The sequence below is a fragment of the Achroia grisella genome, unplaced genomic scaffold (genome assembly GCF_030625045.1).
Source record: "Achroia grisella isolate CSIRO2021 unplaced genomic scaffold, CSIRO_AGI_Agris_v1 utg1847, whole genome shotgun sequence".
In the NCBI taxonomy this organism is placed as follows: Eukaryota; Metazoa; Arthropoda; class Insecta; order Lepidoptera; family Pyralidae; genus Achroia; species Achroia grisella.
Window position 1 is genome coordinate 427,585 of NW_026712687.1, and position 19,958 is coordinate 447,542.

Here is a 19,958-nt window from a genome sequence, read left to right on the forward strand (position 1 = left end):
TATATAATGCTGGCCACGATGGCCAGCATTATAGTTTCAACAATCTTTTAGGGTCGAAGGTTCGATGGTAAATGATTACCACCGCTCATGAGCAAGCCCTCTGAATCCAAAATATTTACAGATTCATAAGAAGTCTAAATTTATGTACCAAATTTTTTTACATTGCAATTTTCGAACTATTCTAATGCTGTTGGCCGCCATCTTTATAATACGTTAATACTCGTAAGCCATTTTTGAAAATCCCAGCAGTAAGATCTCTTGAGTAACAGACTTAGTCTCCTGAGAAAACCTAGGCAGGTAGTTCATTCTACAATCTGAGTGTACACTGAGTCTTATCTTGAACGGGAGAGGGAAGAAAAACTTCTGAAACAACTCTATTGTGTTAACTTAGTTTCCAGAGTATCTGGACCTGTAGCGAGAGATAGGTTGCGTATTCCCAAAGTGGTCGATATCAACTCAAATGTTTACAAAAATGAAACTAATTTCGGGGGCCAACAATATCTAAAAATTGACCCTAACTCACTAACTTATTACAAAAATTACGAATATTTATTAAGATGTTATAAACTCAACAAGTTTGCGATAGTTCCTATAACAGACTCGTAGTCTAATGAATTAGTATATTGCCCTACTTCCGATGGTCGCAGGTTCGATTCCTCGCACATTACAAATATTTGTTTTCATTAGCATGATGCAGTGCATGCAAGCAGCATTAGTATGGGTGTTTTTTTATGTATTTACAAAAAAAGACATGTATTTAATTATTCCTAGCAGTTATATCCGATATTGGGTCTAAGGTATAACTTCATTTTAGAAAGGTGGTATTGCCCATAATAATTTGGATGTCCCTATAATACATTCTAGAAGCTAAGTTCTTGTCTCAGGAACTTGCTTTGTAATGTGGGTTTCGGTTCTAGGATTTGAAGCTACGTTTCGAATGTAAGGTGAGATCAGGCAGTGAATATCATCAAAATTTATACTAATATATTATAAAGCTGAAGAGTTTGGTTGTTGGTTTGAACGCGCTAATATCAGGACAGTGGTTCCTGTTCGAATTACAAAATTATTTTTGTGTTGGATAGTCCGTTTATCGAGGAAGGCTTTAAGCTATTATAACATTACGCTACGACCAATAGGAGCGGATCTGCAATGAAAAATATTGCAAAAGGTGGGGAATGAAACGCAGACGAAGTTGCGCGGATCAGCTAGAACAAGATAAGCTGCATGACAGCTCAATGCTCTGGAATGGTAACACATAAGGTATCACAGGTGTCACTTGATAACGTGATGTCTTTAGTGTTCATGTAGGTGATTGTTATGGCTTACTATCAGGCGAGCAGTCAGATATTCATTTAGATAAAAAAAAATACATTTTGGTCACCTAGTTTTTGTCATGACCGGAAATGACGTGTCGTGTTGTAGGAACGTGTGTTCCCAAGGTTTAAAGCAGATCACTGTCAAATATTTGTCGATTTTACGGTCTAAACGATTTACATACAACATAGATTTGATTATGAAGTTACGTAAGGCTAATGAGGCGGCCGACAGCAAAGTGGGTGTAAGTACAAAATATTTAATTTTTATTTTAGAACACTAAAATTTCGTTTTCTCTATTTTTATACTATATTATCCTAGTTTGTAATAATTATTTTAAAACGAAAGTAACTTAATAGATATGTGTCTAGGACGCTCTACAAACCCTCGACGCTTAAGCGAACGCATAAAAACACAAAGGAAATGACAAAAATTCTAAAAATAATATTACTATTATAATGTAATACTATGCTAATACTAATATTTTCTATTAATTATATCTACCATCAGACAGCGTTCATAACAGCTACATTTTTATTATAGGTATCTTTAGATGATTAAGTGAATATATAGCAAAATATCCTAATAAAAAAAATGTACAAGTTATGTTTCTTTCCCGTTTTTCTCAACTGAAGTAGCTAATCGAACTAAGCGGTAGGGTTAGTGATAAAAAATATGAGTTGCTCAAGAGGCCGAATGGTCCTATCTAAATAAATAATTTAAACATTGGATTTAACATCATGTCCATTTGTATTTTTTAATTTTGCCGTGTGTGCCGAACGATTTATAAATCATATATAAATCGTCGTTTAAAAGATGAATCGTCCATCTAATAAAATGTAAAAAGCAGACTTACATCGCTTTACATCTCTGATAGTAATAGTATTAAGTGTTTGCATTGTATTAATTGACTCATACAATAATTTGTAGTTATGTGTTTACATAGTGTACAAGCATGTCTGGCATTAGTCGCCAAGGGAGTGCCAAGTTGGTAGTAGAGCCACAGATTATATCAGTTTTTTTAAATCTAGGTATGATAATGGAATGGTACCCCCGTGTACCAGTGGGGCACCAGTGGAGGGTTATAAGACGAACATGAGGTCTGGTAAGTTAGCCCATCGTGAATTTATCACGATATGTCCTATGGGAAACTGTGTGGAGGGCAACCTGACATGGTACATTGCTATTATATATATTGGTCATCAGTCCACATATACATTAACAATCTCCTTTCCATCAGTAGTATGATCTGGGGTAGAACTGACCATCATACTCAGGAACCTAAATATTTATACTGTCCGAAGATTAAAAACCGCGACCATTGATAATAAATAAAACGCTGGACCACCGATATTCATGTACATTTAAAATACAAGTAAGAATGAAGCATAAAATTGGCACCGGGTTTCTCATCATCCATAAAAAAGATGTTATATTATACTAGGTGAACAATGAAATGCAAAATATAAAGTAAAAGCATTTTATTTGTAAAATTTTAATACAATTGCGACTTCCTCTGGTTTTTTTTATTACTATTTTATATTCTGCAGCTTAAAAAACTATACAATTTTGTACATGCGTGTGCCGTTTCAAGAAAAAAATAAATACCTAAACCATAATTATCACAAAGTACATTGTAAAATGTGGCATATAATGAGGGTGATAAGGTTTATATTAAGTCAGAAACCATGTCGCCCGTTGCCATGGTGATTGCCGCCATTGCTGCGGACATTGTTGGCGTTGGAATCGTAGCCATTGGAGCGGCCGAATGAATCTGATTCGCCGTCCTCGTACGAGATTTGGGGCTTGAAACCACGCTCATCTGCTTCGTAGCTTACAGTCTGAAAAAACAAAAAACGAATCAATTCACAGAACTAACAAACTCACTGAACTAAACCTAAGTCTTTTTTTATTGATTAGTTTTACGGCCCTGAATTCCCTTTGAGCCAAACATATTCAGTCACCGGCAGAGTTCCTAACCAGTGGAGTAGTCCGAAAAGATCGCTCTAACAACGCGATGGGACATGCCCTACACCATCTTCAGGGCAGGCCTATACCGCCGGAGTCGCGGTAAATGCTTACGCGACCTCGGCAATAGCGCACACCATGTGGTGTTTATGAGGGTAAGAATCTTTTATACTCCCTTGTCACCCTTAAGACGGGGAGACGGTCTTTTAAAGACACTTCCACACGACAAAAAAAAAGAGTTGCCAACGCAAACACATAACTTCGTACAGAAATATAAATTATCTGATATAAACTCGTACATTAGCTCAATTTGGCTCTCTAACCTCGTACAGACAAATACCAGCTGGTACGAGAATTATTATGTCGCTGTACCGATGCCCAAAAATCTAGTATTTGTAATTGTTCTCCTACGGTTGGTACTCTTGGTTGCTGGCTTTATTCAAATGCCTAAGCCTAAACTCGACTAGTCATGGTAATTATATATTTAACTATTCTTATATTAATGATCACAGCTGGGGAATGGGGTTGCAGCACAGAATGGGGTCGACTGAAAGCCAATTCCCACTTCAGATTCAGAGACACCGCTATCAAATCTTGACTCAGGTTGTGGTAATGTCGAGCTCCATTGATATGACATAGGAGATAGATCAGATGGGCCAATATTTATGAAGAGGAGTGGTATTGCTCTAGCATTTCTTCCTGTTGCCATTTATATCCTACCTGCTTTCTCCCATCAGGTAACACAACATGGTACTCTCCCATAGCTTTCTCCTCCTGTCTCTCTTCATGGTGCCCAAAATCAGTACCCTCTTGGTGATCATTCACCATGTATCCAAAGTTGTAGTTTGCGGGTTCCTGTTATACAGAATATAGTATAAGTACTATTATTTTTTTATATTTAAATTTATATTTTATATATTTCATATTAAAAACAATAAATATATTAAGTACTTATACTTATTCTGTATTTTGAATATATTTTTCTACTCAATATAAGAAGAATTTAAAGTTTATGTTTGTAAACGAATCGATTTGAAAGAAGATAGAGATTGTAAATGTAAAAATGTAAAAATGAAAAGAGCATGCTTTAAATGTCGGATGAAGGTGCCAGAGGAGATCCGGACTGACTGTAGATATACAGTTCATCAGTCTTCAGATTGCTGAATGTACTGATCCCCAAAGTGCGCATTTGAGCAACCAAATAAAATGATACGAAGCAACCAATACGCCAATCAAATTAGACTGTTGTTATATTATTTGATGAAGTAATTGAGAGTCTTCGAAACTGTCGTATATACGAACACATGAGACACAAAGTAAATGATTTTTTGGAAAAATAATGAGAAGATTGTGTTGATGATGTGGAAACAGAAATGTTGGACGAATTACAGGGAAGTCATGCAATGGTTACTAACAGTAGAGAATTGGAAGGACTTACTGGATTGGCATCATCAAGTGAGTTCCTGCCAAACGGAGCCGCATTCCGGTCGTAACCTTGGTCTCCGTTGTTTGAGAATCTGCCTTGAGCGTGTCCATGGGGACTACTTCTGGTGATTAAAGTACATATTTATGTAGATTATAAATAAAAAATAGAAATAGTTGAGATTCAAATAAGCTTAATGTAAGCACTTTTGAACAGTTATATTTTTTGGATTCTACCACTCATTCGGAACGCAGACTTATCACAAGAAAAATGAACAAGAAACTTGCGTGTTGCTCTTTTAAATAAATGTAGTTCTGAATTACATTTTTAAGAATTTTGTTTGTTGTTTAACAATAACATTGAAGTGGAAACAATTGTTGCGGTAAAGGAAAACATACTGAGTTCATTAAATTCCTGTACAAATGTAGTTATAAAATACTAAAGATAACCCGATAAAAATTTTGCTGTTAAATTAATAAACTTGTATTTAAAAGATAGAAGTTGGTGGTAGAAGGGTAAGTGTTTAGATCGTATATATTTTGAAAGCCGAATCATAAAAAAATCAATATTTTTTACAAAAATTATAGAAAAAAAATTGGGGTGGACCACTCTTATCACTTACGAGTATAAACGTTTGATTACGTCTTATTCTCAGACCTACTGAATATACACACGAAATTATAACAACTGGCCACTTCAAAGGAGTTTTGTTACAAACATGAGAATTTTATAACAGATATTATTATTGGTTTATAAACAAGCTCATAGTATTTACCTGGCAAATCCATTGCCCTGATGATGGCTGTGAGGGTTATGTTCTTCTTGACCTCTGGCGGATACCAGTTGCGGTCCAGTACCCTGGTAAGGTCCGCCCTGGTTTCCAGAAGGTGGTGGGAGGTAACTGGAAGTAATAAAATTACAAGCTAAAAAACACATCTCTACTTTATATGTACCTATATATCTTTTTATTTTTAAATGTACTGCCCACATAGATTTCTGTTTGCCCAATGGTTGACTGGAAGAAAATACCTCATGGTGTATATTTGTGCATAAAAGATTTAATAAATAAATATGTAATGTTGGCTGGTAGAGAATACCATCAGGCATTAAATCTGCCATGTATACAATTTTGTGTGCAAAAGAATAAATAATATTTTGTTTTCTTTCCTAAATTTCTTTCGTTTTATTTCTCTTATCTATTGTTTTAGTGAAATAATTGTGGTATGGTACCTGTGAGACGGTGCCGGCGGCGGTTCAGCCACGATAACAGCGACGAGGAAAGCAACAGCAAGTATGGTCTGAAAATATTAACATTTTTATAATCAACACCATCACCTGCTTCTTCCTTATCCCATTTATTTGGTGTCGGCGTATCTTTTTATATATTTTTTTTAATTTATAATCATCACCATCCGTAGAAATTAGGTCAGCGGTATATCTATACATATAAATAAAATTGCAGTGTCTGTTTGTAATATTGAAATAACCGTTTATTACTACATACATATGAATATAAATACGGTACATACACCAAAATAACATTTTTTACAATTTTTGTCTGTCTGTCTGTTTGTTCCGGCTAATCTCTGAAATGGCTGGATATATTTCGACGGGATTTTTATTGGCAGGTAGCTGATGTAATAAGGAATAACTTAGGCTACTTTTATTTTAGAAAAATAAAGTAAAATTCCACGCAGACGAAGTCGCGGGAATAGCTAGTTTTTTTATATAAGTGGAATGGCAAACAAATTGAATTTGTTGAACAATAATATGAACACGTTTAATATAATATTCCCACATTTTACTATTTGGAAGTCGAAACCTTTATCCATTTAAACATTATTTATTTGTAATACCTTTTAAATTTGACTGCATATTATAAAAAATAATGACAAAGTGCGAAACTTATATGAAACAAAATAATATCTAGACAAAGTATGTTGTAAGGTACATCTTGTATCTAAGTTGGTTTCATGAATGTCATATGGTGTTACAATCGTGCTTATCTCATTAGTCTGTATTTATAAATACTATTTGCTATTTTTTTTATACGATACGTTCGCGGATTTTAATGACTTGATGACGTCATCTGTCTGTGACAATACTCTTGCTTCAAATTGTCGTTCAGGTCTTAGACTATGAGAACGGTTTACCATAAGGCGGGTCGTATGTTTGTCTAGTAATGATAATTGACATCGCGTTCAAATTTTGCACGGCTTAATATATTTTACATGCAATCTGTCTATCTCGAATAGTATATCAAACCACTCAAATGAGAAGATATTTTGTAAATAGTTAGCAAGGTTCAAAACTCTATCTATACTGCTTCTAATCTAATCTAATCCTTATTTGTTTATTTTTAATATTAATCTTTCCCAACTTTATCACTACATAGTATAAAACAAAGTCGCTGTCGCTGTCTGTTCGTCCCTATATATGCTTAAATCTTTACAACTACGCTACGGATTTTGAAGCGGTTTTTTAATGGATAGAGTGATTCAAGAGGAAGGTTTATGTATATATGTATATACATGTACACCCGTGCCAAGCCAGGGCGAATAGCTGGTAGCCTATATGTTGATTAAGTTTAACAAATTGTTCTCTGAAAATTTCACAATATTTTTCTCAGCCATTTTTAATTAAACATTAACAGACAAACAGATTGTGACAATTTTACGATTTTATTATATGTAAAGAAAATAATCAGTTATTAGTAATAAATAGCAACTTTATAAAATACATAAATTTATTAATAATATTAATGTAATAATAATTAATATTAATAAATACCTTCATTTTGTAATAGATCCTTAGACGAATTTAGGCTATTGAATGTCACAATGTACCAAGTCTTGTAACTTTTATAGCAAACGTCTCGTTACCAGCGAGGTAGGGGTTGAAAAATCACATGTCATTAGCTACATAATAGACGAGCTTTCAAGGTGCCACGGTGCGTTAGAACATAGAAAGACGTGGAGTAGCCGAATAGATAATTTGTGGTTAGTGATAGAATAAAAAAAGATACTTATTTGATATAAGCACTGAAATTCAAATATTATTTGGTAGATTCATTATTAAGTAAATAATAAATATATCAATAAGTAGGAAAAAATTACAAGTACCTACCAGGCGAAAAAACCGATGAACTGACTTAACTGACTGTATTGCTCAAAATCGCAGGTCAAGAAAAACTATTTTCTTCGAAAGTATCGAATTTCAGAAAAAAGCCTATAATTTTCTTAATTTAATAATAATATCTCAGGACAATTCACACAGTGTCTTCTAGTCCCACGCTAAGCACAGCTTGTACGCGGGACAACTAATCTAAATACACATAGTATACGTGAAAAACCTAGTATCGTACGAGGAATCGAACCCGGGACTATCGGAAGCGAGGCGGTGTGCTAAACCGCTACACCACCAAAACCTGTTTTTAATATGTTAATAATAATAAAATAATCTATATTACGATTTCTATTCACATAGTAAAATAATTTATTGCGTATGAAGTCTCCATAGGTATCTCTGTGCCGACAAAATCTCACTCAAGGATGTGACGAACTGACGACATGTCATGACAAACGCAGCTTCCTAATTCTGCATCAGAACTACATCCTAACCTTACTCTTAAATTCTCAAATTAACCATAATCAGGAAGGTGAAACTGCAACTTCAACGACATGAAGCATAGTGTCACGACGATAATTACGTATGACCCCAAATGTAATTAACAGTTATAAGCCATGCATTGGCTAATATTTGATGAGGGTTATGATTTATAAACTGTAATAGTATGAGATATGTTAGGGAAATAGTCTTCAGGAATAACAATGCATGGGAGCACCACAATTCTTTTTACACCGCCTTACCTCCGATGGTCGTGGATTTGATTCCTCATACGATATTTGTATTCATGAGTAGGTACTATTGTTTGTACTGGTATGGGTGTTTTTATGTATATTACTAGCTGCTCGCCCCGGCTTTTCACGGGTGTACATGTATTATATATATAAACCTTCCTGTTGAATCACTCTATCTATTAAAAACCGCTTCAAAATCCGTTGTGTAGTTTTAAATATTTAAGCATACATGCGGACAGACAGCGACAGCGACTATGTTTTATATTATGTAAAAAATGATGAATGCGTTAACAAAGAAAATGTGTTTAAGTATATCTATGTTGTGTTATCTAGTACCCATAACACTTCCAAGCTAAATAGAGCTTCTATTTAGCTTGGAACTTAGATGGCGCTGTGTAAGTTGTTCTGGGTTATTATTGGTAGAGTATTTTGAATAGTCATACTCACTAAAACGTCCAGATATGTAGCGGCGTGGTGTGCCGGGTTATTGGGCTGGGATAGCTTGCTCATCCATCATACTCGTGAACGAGTACGGCTTATAGGGAATGGTCTGCTCTAGTTACTACGAGTGATAGAATCTTATTATGTATGTATTTAATATCTTTATATTTACATAGGTTTATATTTATGTTAAAAATACAATACAACATAACAATATTATTAACTTAAATTAAAAACCTTAAAAAATATAATATAATAACTAAAATATATTATTAAAAGGAGATAAAGATAAAGATGTGTCAACTTTAATATCTTGATTTTAACGAATTAGTGGTAATTAGTAGTTTGTATTCACACATTTTAACAACATTTATTCAAAAGAGCAAAACGCAAGTTTCTTGCTCGTTGTTCTTGTGATGAGACAGCTTTCCGAATAATCGGAAGCTTAGAAACTGTGATTATTTAAAAGATATTAAATTAAAATTTACTTGATTAATTATTATTATTGAGGGGAAAATAGAAGGAAAGAGGGGGAGGGGGAAGACCAAGGAATAGCTACATCAAACAAATTGAGGACAAAATGGGAGTCGTGTCGTATCAAGAATTAAAGAGCATGATGGAAGATCGCGAAAGTGGCAAGAGCTCCACCGACAAGAGCGTAGCTCTTAAATTATGAATGAATGAATGAATGATTAAATTATTTCTATTCTTTTTCAGTTATTATTTATTACAGTTTAGGAGCCAGAGTCCTGTCGGTGGTATAAGGTAGATCATTAAATATATATACAGAAATAATATACTTTTATTTGCATTATACAGTAAAAGTAAATAGGTATATTAAAGTATCAAATAAGTACATCTATGTATATAAATACAATCATTGATAAACTAGTCAGAGCATTGTAAACTGTCGAAGACTGTGCGCAGTCGTCTGCGTCTGTACCTCAGTCTCACCTATTTCAGTCACCAAACAGTGGCTTACTTTGTAATATGTTTTTCGGTTGTAGGATGAATATTAGACAGTGAAATTACAGGTTAAGAGTCATGACGTCATCATAATCCTCCAGAGTGGTAACGCATGAGTGGTATCACGGGTATCATATGATAACGTGATGACCGTAGTGCTGTTTATGTAGGCGCCGGTTACCACTTACCATCAGCGACCGTCAGCTTGTCTGCTATTTCAATTACATGAAAAAGATATACTAGCTTTTTTCCGAGTGATATCGTTTAGAGATTCCAGGGGAATTTAATTAAAAAATAATGACGCAACTGTACATGTATATACAGTTTCGTTATTTTTTATTTTCTTTTATTCTGTACTAGTTATCCCGCGCAATTTACTTGACATGTATCATTATGTATACATAATATATTATTGAATCATAACCTATGTGTTATTCTAATATATAAGCTACATTACTGTAAAGTTTTATCCAAATCCGTTGAGTAGTTTTTGCGTGAAAGAGTAATAAACATCCATCCATACCAACAAACTTTCGCGTTTATGATATTAGTAATATTCATTTCGTATTGCTAACCAGAAGCTTACTTGAAAACTAGTAAGCTAAAGGTAAGGCAACAAGAATAGGAGGACGCTCTCAACTAGATGATTTTTTATGTGTGTTGCCTCAGTTCTTTTTTCTAAGTGAATCAATATAGATGATTATATCAGTCTACCTCAGTCTATAAATACCCGACAAGTATCTATATGTAATGAAAACGTCTCTGAGGCCCCAACCATACAAGAACATACAGTATATACTTACCGATTCTATTTGAGGACAATTGTTCTGGAAAATGAAGTTCGAGGTCAAATAAAAATAGTTTAAGTAAAAAAGTCTACATACCCAACTATAACGCGACTAGATACTCGTACTTATAATATATTTTTTACGCAAAGCCTGCGACATATTTTGTTTTTTTATTTATTTATTTATATATGCATTTACCATAAATTTACAAACAATAAATTAACAAAATACACATGAACTCTATTTAAAGAGTTCTGAGACTCTGTTTCGTAGATCTCATTCCATATTTTAGTCGTCAGTTTTTTAGGACGAAATCAAATTTAAAATTTTAGTCTGCTTAAGTCCTATTGTGCGTCTGCCAAAAAATCTTTTACAGTATAATAAATAAGTCTCAGCAGTCAATAGTTCTTTAAGACTTTTTTAAGTAAATTAAATTCTCTTCTTAATTAAATCTTAATAGTAGGGATTTGCTCTAAACATTTGTAAACATTTTGGGTTCTGGAAGTGCTAGTTGGTTTTTAGTCTAAAATACGAAAAATGCGTACGAACAAATATAGCTAGCTATCTCCAATATATAAATCGAAGGTAAAGTCAATATGTATATTTTTTCAAATGTGGTTTACAACTTTCAAGTCGTGCATACACTTATACTTACTATAATTATGGCTATACTTTTAATATAATTCTGACTTAGCATAAAGTTTTATAAAAAAAGGTCTAGCGGATCTCAGCATATGCAGTGCTAGAGATTTCGAACACAGTAGATAAATTTGGAAAGCTTGGGAAGGCAGAATTTTGGCTAGAAACGGATTTTTTCTAGGAGATCAAGGCACTATGTAACGAAGTTATGAAAATCATTCTAAATTATTATGTATTAAAATCTACAATGTTGCAGTTATGTACGGAAATATTAGGTAAAAAAGTACCCTACCGCATCTGTCGGACTACTGAAAGGATTTTAATGTGTTTTTCATATGTCAACAGACTCACTCAGAAATTTTAAAGTAAATTTCGAAGCCGAGGCGGATTTCTAGTATTACATAGTACAGACGATTTAACTACTTAATGCATGTGATTCTTATGTTTACAATCTTATTATTAATATTATAAATGCGAAAGTTTGTAAGTATGGATGTTTATTACTCTTTCACGCAAAAACTACTCAACGGATTTTGATGAAACTTTTCAGTAATATATCTTAAGCATCAGAATAACACATAGGCTATAGTTTATACTGAAATTTAACGCGGCTGAAACCGCTAACACATCTAGTAGGTAACTAATATAAATATTGTAATAGATGATTTTTTTATGGTTGCGTTTAAATGTGTACCTATAAGTATAATATGTGTGTGAGTCAAATACATGGTAATGTGTGTAATGTTTTTTTATTGAATTAAAGTATATTTATGTAAATTTCAAAAATATATCAGTATTCTGCACTCCTTCTCTATTTAAACTATACGTGTGCGAACTTTCATACTCCGGGGTACGCGCAACTTTCGTAAAAAGGGGTACAAAGTTTCTTCCTTCAAATATTTATATGTAGATACAAATTTAGTTATTAATATTTTATATAACATTTGCATTGCATTATTATTATTATAATTCTATTTATATACTTATTCGGATTATTTATATACTTAGTGGATTGACAGTCAATTTTGTTTCCAAATAACTTTTTATGTAGGTACCTAATACTAGACAATACATTTGACCTATCATAGGAGTCTAATAGACCTACACGAATAAAGATATTTTGAGTTCATTGATTTGATCTGACTATTTACCATTATATAATATGTTTGTGTGAATCTAGTAATACAGATCAGATTGGAATAGATTCCGCATAATTAAAAGATATTAATTTCCAATAATTTCAGTATCGAAGTAATTATATTAAGTTTATTAGAGTAAAGATTATTTCTCTTTTCCAACAAAAAAAATCACCATTTTGTAGATATCTAATAACTTCACTAAACAGATATTACTTACTGTAATAGGAAGCATAGGTACCTATTTTTTTCCTTTTATTTGTTTCACTGACATTATTATTTCCTATTAACATATTGACTTCAGCTGCGATTCGATGTTCAAAAGTTTTTGTAGGGCTAGTTGTGTATTAGATGTTTATTATATGTATATATATACATATACATTTACATTATAATTATATCTTTCGATATAGGAAACAAAACAAGTCTAATTTGTCAAACTTTTTTTTAGCAGGTTTAAATTAAAAACAAAAAATAAATAACACAAATAAAGTTATATTTGCTCGATAATTATATACAAACTACATCACAAGCGACTTATTAAAATAAAGAGATACATTTTATTTTATTTTATTAAATTTGCTATAAAACAATAAATAATTGAGTATTATAATCGTTGATCCATTATCATTCCGGTCCGTCTTATCAGATATATCTCACTAAACAGTATGTAGTTTAATTGAGATTTCCCATTAATCAAAACGCTGTTTTAAGCATTTTTTTTTAACATTTTTCATTAGCAATATTAACTATTATTTATCTTAATTATTTTTACTACTTTTATTTTAAAATAACCTAAACAAGTATATTACAAGTAAGTAGAAAAAATAATAAGATAAAAATTACAATAATATTCTACATATTCGATTATCACATCGATATTATGTGCATTCTGAAAGTAACTGAAAACTTTAAATAATAATGTATAAAAATAATATTTAAACAAACATAATAATAACCCTGCACAGTTCACACAGCGCCATCTAGTTCCAAACTAAGCAGAGCTTTTATGGGTACTAAATAACTTATAGAAATACTTAAATACATGTTTTTGTAAATACATAATATACATAGAATATATCCAAATTAAAATAGCATTTAAATATATATAGTATCTATTACAGAGTAAACTAATATGCATACTAATAAAGTATTTCCTATTAAAACATAATAAATAACATCGAGTGATAATAGAGCGCAATTCAGACCATGTTCTTTGCAATTGTCGATCTAGAATATTCCACTATTTATCTTCTCTTCAGTAGGGTCCATCAGCAGATCTGGACAGATCTGATGCGTTGTCATCGTAGCCAGCCCCGGCTGCACCGTCGGCTGGTTCCACTGAGATCCTGGGCTTGAAGCCTCGTTCATCAGCTTCATATTCCACCACCTAATAAATATATTGAATTTAATATTGGTTTTTATTGAATAGGCGGGAATCTTCATACGGATGTAATTATTGTAATAATAAATTAAAATAGAAAATATCTTTATTCATATAGGTCTATTACAGATACTTACGTCAAGACGAATTTACGATCTATATATGTGATAGTGTAATATGTACCTACCTACTGTAATAGATAATAGAGTCATGAAAACAAATCTAAATTCTAATCTTCCATAAGAAAATCTATAACCAAAATAAGATAAAATTGTGGCATAATAATAATAATTAGCCTGGAGAATTAACACAACGCCATCTAGTCCCAATCTACTCAGAGGTATTTATTACACAACTGATATAGATGATACTTAGATACATTTTTTTTAAATACACACATAATATAGTAAACACAAAGAGCAATTCAAACAATCATACTTATGAATACAAATGATCGTACTGTGCGAGGAATCGAACCCGCGACCATCGGAAATTAAGGCGGTGTGCTAAACTGCTAAACCAGGTGCCGTCAAGAAAAATTTGTATAGACAACTATTTCTTACCCATGTTTAAAGTAATTTTCTAAGCTGATTTTTGTTTTAATAAGGTAAATGTTTTTAGTTCATCTAATGCAAACGCTAAAGCAAATCTTTTGTTTTTACACTATTAGTTCAAAATACTTCATTAAGAAAAACCTTTTCAAACACTTTTTCTTTGAAATATGACACTTGATTAATGAATAATGCAAATATTACGTTAGATAACATTGAAACATATTTTATCAGGCGTTACCACACACCAGAATAACACTGCAAATATCATTATATTTACATTAAATACATATTAAAGTACATACTTTTTGATTTTTTTATATGATATATAAAAAAATCTAAAATTATCTGTCTGTTTATTCTTACTAATCTATAAAGGGCTAGACTGATTTTGATGGGACTTTCAATCGCAGATACCTAATGTTATTAAGAGTAACTTAGGCTACTTTTATTTTAGATTTTTTTTTACTCCAACGTTGTCATTCTGGACGACTAAGATGTTATACCTCTTATCGTGCAATAAAGGCATTAGTGATGAATTGTTACCTGTTTTGTGCCATCAGGCAAAACGACGAAGTAACTGCCCTCGGCCCGGTTTTCTTGCCTACTTTCAGTGTGACCGAAGTCGCTGCCGGATATGTAATCATTCACTTTATACCCGAAATCATAATTAGCTGGTTCCTGAAAAATAAATAGTTCCATATTACTGAAATTGCAAGAAAAGTTGTAAGAAGAAAAAGAAGAATCAAACCCACGACCATCCCAAGTAAGGCTGTGTGTTTAACCGTTAGACTACTGAGGTTTTTTTGTAGCATAGGTGACAAATGAGCTTGCGGCTCACCTGATGGCAAGTGATCACAGCTGCCCATTGGCAGCCGCAACACCAGGGGAATGGCTTTTAAGAATGACTAAGCATTTTCTTGAAAGTTTCAATATTGTATTAGTTCGGAAATACAATTGTCATAAGGTAGTTCCACTATGTGGTTATGCGTGGTAAAAAGTTTCATGAAAAATGCACTATGGAGGAACGTCATTGATCCAGATTATAATTATTATGATAATATTTTAGTTTCTAGCAGGTGGTGGTGGTGAAATTCAGTAGCTGGTTTTAATCCAAATAATTCCTTCGAACACTCTCCGTGATATATGCGGTGAAAAGGCAGAGATGCAATGTCTCGCCGCACAACCAATGGTCGAGTCTCACAAAGACTCATAGAGACTCATTTAGAGATCGTCATAAACTATTAAACAACTTAGTTGTATACTAGGTTAAAATTATCACCAACCTGATTGAGCTGGTCATCAATAGAGTTCCTTGCGTAATTGTATCCTTGGTTGGACAGCGAGTTATATTGTTCAGGGACACCGTATTCCTCAGAAGGCATAGCATCACGGGCAGACGGTACTCCATATTTCGTTGAAGGTGATGACGACCTGTATAGACAGAATTACATTTGAAATTGGTATTTTGAGTTTAAAAATAAAAAAAATAATAATAATAATCTCAGGATAATTCAAACAGCGCCATCTAGACCCAAGTTAAGCCAGCTAAAGCTTTTGTTATGGGTACTAGATGACTGATACATAGTTTTTTTTGTAAATACATACACCAGACCGATACAAACAATCATACTCATGAATACAAATGTTTGTGCCGTGCGAGGAATCGAACCCGCGACCATCGGTCGTAAAGCGGTGTGTTAGACCGCTAGACCACCGAGGTCGTCAAGTCGTCAAAAAGAAGTATATATATTACAAAGTACAAAGGGGCGATTTTATTTCTTTTGTTTTCTCCTTTTTTATACAATACCTATCATCTCATCATCAGATGGCGCTGCTATTATTATTATGCGGTAAACACTGGCTCCGTATATTTCTGCTCTTCTTTATCTTTACATAGTATAAAGGAAGTCGCTTCCGCTGTCTGTTAGCTGAGATCTTTATACTACGCAACGAATTTTAATGCAGTTTTTAACAACAGATAGAGTGATTCAAGAGTATATGAGCCTGTATGAAGCCTTGGCCAGTAGCTAGTTGACTATGTATTTAAAAATAATTGAATTATTCCAAAAATATATGTTTATTTCAGTCTAGCAATATTAGAAACTTCTAAGCTAAGTTAGCCGTGGAATTTTAAAAGGGGGCTATTCTTTTAGCAGTTTCTTGACTCTCACAAAGTATTATCATATAACGTACACAACACCTTTATCCCCAGAAAATCGTAAAAGACTACCTACCAAGAGATCAGAATATATATGAAAATAAGGAGACTCGTTAAAAAATTTTATATCTGAGTTTGCTGGCTACGTTGGTATTATGAGAAGTGGTTAAGTTATTATTATAGTTAATTCATAATGATATATTTGGAACTCACCTGCTGGATGCGTATGAAGACGCAAAAGCATTAGTGCTCAAATCAGAAGCCCTGCTCGATGGTGCACCATACTCTTGGGAAAGACCTCTTGCACTAGGAGGAAGATATGAATCAGACACACCCCTTGCACTAGCAGAAGGAGCACCATACGACTGAGATAGGGACTTAAAGCCTTGGGAATAAGAGTTAGAGTTCCTTGATTCAGGTACGCCGTACTGTGTGGAAAGCGAACGAGATGATGGTGCGCCGTAAGACTGCGATGGGGCATTACGAGCACTGCCAAAGGAAGAGAAGCTTCTAGATGATGGGGACGATTTGAAGGAAGATCTGGGAGAGCCATAGCTTTGGGAGATGCCGTTAGAACGAGCAGATGGGACACCATATTGCTGAGAAGGAGAGGAGGATCGGAACTGAGAGTTTCGGGCATTGGGAGCTCCATAGCTCTGAGATGGGGCTCCAAAGCCTTGAGAACCAAAACTTCTTTGTGAAGGTACACCGTATTCTTCAGATGGAGCAGAACGGAAGTCTGGCGCACCATATTGTGAAGACGGAGACCTGGCAGAGAGAGATGGAGGACCGTATTCTTGGGAGAGACCACTTCTTAAACCAGGTACAGATGAAGAACCATGTGCTGAGGGAACGCCGTATTCTTGCGAAAGACCCCTAGCTGAAGGAGCCCCGTATTCTTGTGATAGTCCGTTCCTTGCATTTGGGGGGCCATACTCTTGTGAAAGTCCACTTCTAGCATTAGGAGGGCCATATTGGGTTGATGGAGAACTACGTAAGCCAGGCGCTCCGTATTCTTGAGAGATGGCGTTGCGAGACGATCCAAAGCTCCTTGCTGACGATGCTGAATATCCTTGGGAACGTTGGGATTCGAATCCGTGACCGTGATCGTGATGATGATCATGTCCGGACCGTGCTGCAGCATATCCGTCGCTGAAAATTTTTGTGCAAAGTTTAATATATGCGATAATTATTTTTTAACGAAATCTTAAATGTACGTCTTTATATCTTCTATAATCTTTATATGTAGATGTATATAGGTATCTGTACAGTAAACTATATTAACTCAGCACATATTGTATTACAACTAAATTCGAATTAAAATGAACTTTATTAAAATGAATTAACTCGAAAGCGCTTATATTTATTTTATTTATTATTATGTTTATTTAAACATTATACATATTCCATATTAAGGACATAACTCTCTCTGCGAACCTCATGAGAGAGCTGGCGTGAAAATAAATAAGATATTGCACTGAAACATCAACATGTTTTGTAACTTACCCGACTGGTGGCTCGGCAAGAGCGACGGATAAACAAAGCAACGTGATAAACACCTATAAACAAACATTTATCAATTAATCACCGATTAATCAAGCAAATTAAAATAATAATAACATATCACATTCAAAAACACACCTTCATGCTGTTGATATAGAGATCAATGTTCTGGATTATCTGAAAATAGGAAATACTTTCGTATCAATTAGGTATGGCGCGAAATTCGTAGATAAACAATGATACCTAACTTGTTTTTAAGAGGGAATAATCCTGTTTGATATATTAATTTAAATGCTTGTATATCTAAATACGTTTACTTATACGCAATATCTATTTGGTATTTAGCTTTGTAAGTAAATAATCTAGTTATATATAATACTTGTTGAAAATACAATATAAAATATGATAGCTTGCAATAACCTAAAAATAAGTGCAATTTCTTTCGCTAACTTAAAGGATAAAAAGTAATTTATGAACACTTTTTAGAAATTGTATAATAATTTTAGTGTGGTTTTTCTTTATTTTTAGACTTACACTAGAATTCCGTGTTTATTATTTCCATTAATTTTTTTAATTAGAATTTTTGGAGCTATGGTGTTTCTTAAAAAGATGTAGTAACAATATAAAATATAAATACTAATATTATAAAAAGAAACTAGATTTTGTTTTAAATAAAGTTAATGCTGAAACGACAACACCGATTTGAGAAATTCTTTCACTATTTGAAAGGACATAATATATCTATTGTGTTTATATATATTGCTACATGACTTAATAGTGATGACCAAGTAAAAAAAGAAAGGTTTTTAAAAGTATTAATTGCACTGAACTTTCGACTTAGATAAATCTACAACGTATAATTTCAAGGAATCTATAGGTACAGTAGCACGGTTTCTGATGGCAGTTTATAAGAAAGCCCTATGCCCTACGGTGGACTATGAAAAAGTGAAATGTTGGTTGATAGTACGGTAATATAATTTACCACTAAACACTTTTATCCTCTTCTTGTGATGGTTTCAAATGAGATGTACAGATTGAATGATACACTTCTACATCTCATCAACTATTTATACTAAACTTACTCTTACAATATACATTGTTGCAAACTTAATTTTGGACTCACCAAACTAACGTTTGCTACATTTGCGACCGTATTTGTATATCATTAGGATGTAGAGTACATTTTCGAAGGTTGTATTGATGGCTGTAATAAAGTTTCATTGTGATTCTACGCTATGTACATGCGTATGATGACACAGATTAAGATCTTTGTTGTCTATTACTGCAGATTTTGTGTTCGAAATTCGTCCTAGACTATTCAATAATGTACCTAAGTAATAATCATATGACGGCTTCGGTGGTACAGCGGTTTAAGACACCGCTTTACTTCGATGGTCGAGGGTACGATTCCTCGGTGCAAACATTTGTATTGATGACTATGATTGTTTGTATCGGTCTAGATGTTTTCTATGTACATTACATATGTATTTACTGAAAAAATGTCTTTATGTATTTACGTCAGTTGTCTAGTACCTATAACACAAGCTCAGCGTAGCTTCGGACTAGATACTATGTATTGTCCTGAGATTACGATGCTTTGTTACTCAGGAAAATGATATAGGTATCATACCTAGACCAATCACTGGACACTGCGAATTAAATAAACACATGGCAAATTTAGGCATGTGCTTAACAAAGATTTGCAGATTTTGTTAAGAAGAAGAAACGCCACTACACATCCTATGTGGTTGTAGCCCACTCATGCATAAACGAAATATCATCTTTGGAAAGTATACACTCTATCCTCAGGAGATTAAAACCATC

The 19,958-nt window shown here is 33.4% G+C and overlaps 2 protein-coding genes across 2 annotated transcripts; both read right to left on the reverse strand.

Moving 5' to 3' along the window:
• Nucleotides 1-2,993: 2,993 nt before the first annotated feature.
• LOC131841571 (pro-resilin-like) lies at nucleotides 2,994-7,501 on the reverse strand. Its single transcript, XM_059189890.1, has 6 exons — nucleotides 7,496-7,501; nucleotides 5,936-6,003; nucleotides 5,481-5,606; nucleotides 4,721-4,829; nucleotides 4,003-4,137; nucleotides 2,994-3,155 (listed from the first exon to the last, which is right to left on the reverse strand). Exons 1-6 carry the CDS (start codon nucleotides 7,499-7,501, stop codon nucleotides 2,994-2,996), a joined length of 606 nt encoding a protein of 201 aa, XP_059045873.1.
• A 6,194-nt stretch (nucleotides 7,502-13,695) lies between these two features.
• LOC131841572 (pro-resilin-like) lies at nucleotides 13,696-18,278 on the reverse strand. Its single transcript, XM_059189891.1, has 6 exons — nucleotides 18,273-18,278; nucleotides 18,138-18,190; nucleotides 16,845-17,783; nucleotides 15,757-15,904; nucleotides 15,017-15,151; nucleotides 13,696-13,925 (listed from the first exon to the last, which is right to left on the reverse strand). Exons 1-6 carry the CDS (start codon nucleotides 18,276-18,278, stop codon nucleotides 13,794-13,796), a joined length of 1,413 nt encoding a protein of 470 aa, XP_059045874.1. The 3' UTR covers nucleotides 13,696-13,793.
• Nucleotides 18,279-19,958: the final 1,680 nt, after the last annotated feature.